General features: G+C 35.1%; 1 protein-coding gene across 1 annotated transcript; it reads left to right on the forward strand.

The window, feature by feature from the left end:
* Positions 1-406: 406 nt before the first annotated feature.
* Positions 407-1,041, forward strand: LOC145046127 (L10-interacting MYB domain-containing protein-like). Its single transcript, XM_078994409.1, has 2 exons — positions 407-712; positions 799-1,041. The coding sequence occupies exons 1-2, from the start codon at positions 407-409 to the stop codon at positions 1,039-1,041; spliced, it is 549 nt and encodes a 182-aa protein (XP_078850535.1).
* The last annotated feature ends 1,184 nt before the right edge of the window (positions 1,042-2,225 follow it).

The raw sequence follows: 2,225 nt of genomic DNA on the forward strand, positions 1-2,225 counted from the left end.
TACCAGCAGATATAATGAGTGCTTGAGCAGTATAATTTAGGTTTGCTTTTGCCCAGGGGATTATACGCACAATTACAAATATTTCAGTGGCTATAAATATAATAACATAACTTCATCAAATTCAAAGCTAAATCTGATGTTCCCTTAGTTGTTGAAATCAAGTTTTGTCTTGATGAAAATTCTAATTTGTTGAAATTGTTGTTTGATTGTTTTTTTTTTTTTTTGCTAAGATTGCTGTTAGATTGTTGTTTGTTGTTTGCCTGAATATGCTAAATTTTTTTTTGTGGAAATAGGAGGCTGAAAATACTTATTGTTGTTTCAAATTGTTGTTGAATGTGCTAAAAATTGTTGTTGAAAAGCGTTAGTTGTTGACTGTTTATTGTGAATGCTATATTGGTTATTAGAAATGGGAGATAAACATCAATGGACCAATGAGCAATTAAAATGCTTAGTGGATACTTGTATTGAAGAAGTAGAGAGTGTTGGTAGAAAAGGATTGAGTTTGCAGAAAGATTCATGGATAAGGCTTGGAAGAGTTCTTAAGGAAAAATTTGGCATTGACTTGAGTCAAAAACAAATGAAAAATGCATATGACAATCTGAAAGCCAAATACACAAGATGGGTATATTTAAAAAACAAAATTGGTAATATATACAATTCCCAAACAAACACTTTTAACTTAACAGTCGAGGAGTGGGATGGTTTTAAGAAGGTACAATCTCAAACAAACACTTTTAAACATTTACGTTTGAAGTTGCCAAATATTCTTACACTATTTTTTGTTATATTTGGGTTTAGGGGCATCCAAAGGCTGCTTCGTTGAAAACAATGCCACTGCCTTTTCCAGATATTTGTGCTCGTCTTTTTGATGGAAATAGTGCCACCGGTAATTTTAGGAGTTACTCAACCCAATCATCTTCAGTAGCTGGAGCATCCTCTTGTCGTCTTCCACCACTTCAGATTACCGCCACCCCTTTTCTTGCATTAGATGATAATGGTGATGACACTTCTCATCATGCTAGTGAGACTTTTCATGAGTAACCACCTTCTGCTGCTTCACCATCTGATGCTTCACCTTCTGCTGCTTCACCATCCGGTTACCCCAACAAAAGGGCTAAACCCTCAACTCCTAAAGCTCCTAGTACCTCACCGTCTGCTTCTTCACCGGATGGAACTTCTGTTACTGCTGACGATTTAGCATTTGAAATGAAAAAAGCTCTACAAAGTTTGACTAAAGGGTATACAATTCCTCAATGTTTAGAGAAATTAGAGGTGCTACAGTTAGGCCCTACAGAGCCTTTACGCTTTGTTGCATATCATATTTTTGGTGGGACTATGAACATGAGAGAGATGTGGATGCATTTTCCCGATGTTCCCGAGATATTACGAGGATGGCTTGAGATGACGGGTACAAGTTTAGGAGTTTTGAAGGACGGAAAGATTGTCCGATGATTTTTATTGTGTTGAAACTATATATTAGGTCCTTTTGCTTCTATTTGAACTATTTTGTTAGGTCTTTTTGTCTTTGTTGAAACTATTTTTTGTTATTTTGCTACTTGGAATATGTTTTATCTAATGTGTTTTTGCTACATGTAATATGTTTTATCTAATGTGTTTTTGCTACTTGAAATATGATTTATGTAGCGTTTTTTTTGCTACTTGAAATATGATTAATTTAATGTTTTTTAAAGTTCTACTTTGTTGTTTTTAGGTTCATAATGGATCACGATCAAAAGTTACTTCTTGTAATTCTTATGTACCTATACATCCATTATTTTTGGAAGAGGGGTGTGAAACGATTGCGGGATAATGATTCGGAAATGACGGGACATGAATACACATTGGAGTTATTACATCGTAATCGTTTACAATGTGTTGAAGTGTTACGCATGTCCCGCGACTCATTTGTACGACTATGTGCTCATTTTAGAGCACATTACTTATTAAAGGACAGCAAACATGTATCGGTTGAGGAAAAGATGGCTATGTTTTTTATGATGATCGGCCATAATCAACGTTGCGTGATTATTAAGCGGAGATTTCAACACTCGAAGCAAACAATTTATAAATCTTTTTATGAAGTGTTCGAAAAAATGATGCTTTTCGCACAAGATGTTATAGTACCAAATTCTTTTAATCTGAATCCAAACATTCCAGGACATAATAGGAGGCTACGACGGGTTTTCAAAGGAGCGGTTGGTGCACTTGATGGAACTTTGATACAT

Source organism: Lactuca saligna, chromosome 5 (assembly GCF_052625555.1).
Source record: "Lactuca saligna cultivar CGN05327 chromosome 5, ASM5262555v1, whole genome shotgun sequence".
In the NCBI taxonomy this organism is placed as follows: Eukaryota; Viridiplantae; Streptophyta; class Magnoliopsida; order Asterales; family Asteraceae; genus Lactuca; species Lactuca saligna.

Excerpts from the sequence above, each read along its gene's own strand:
- LOC145046127 (XM_078994409.1), top strand. The coding sequence starts at position 407 with ATGGGAGATAAACATCAATGGACCAATGAGCAATTAAAATGCTTAGTG. Across the intron at positions 713-798 it reads AGTGGGATGGTTTTAAGAAG|GGGCATCCAAAGGCTGCTTC; the intron begins GTACAATCTCAA and ends ATTTGGGTTTAG.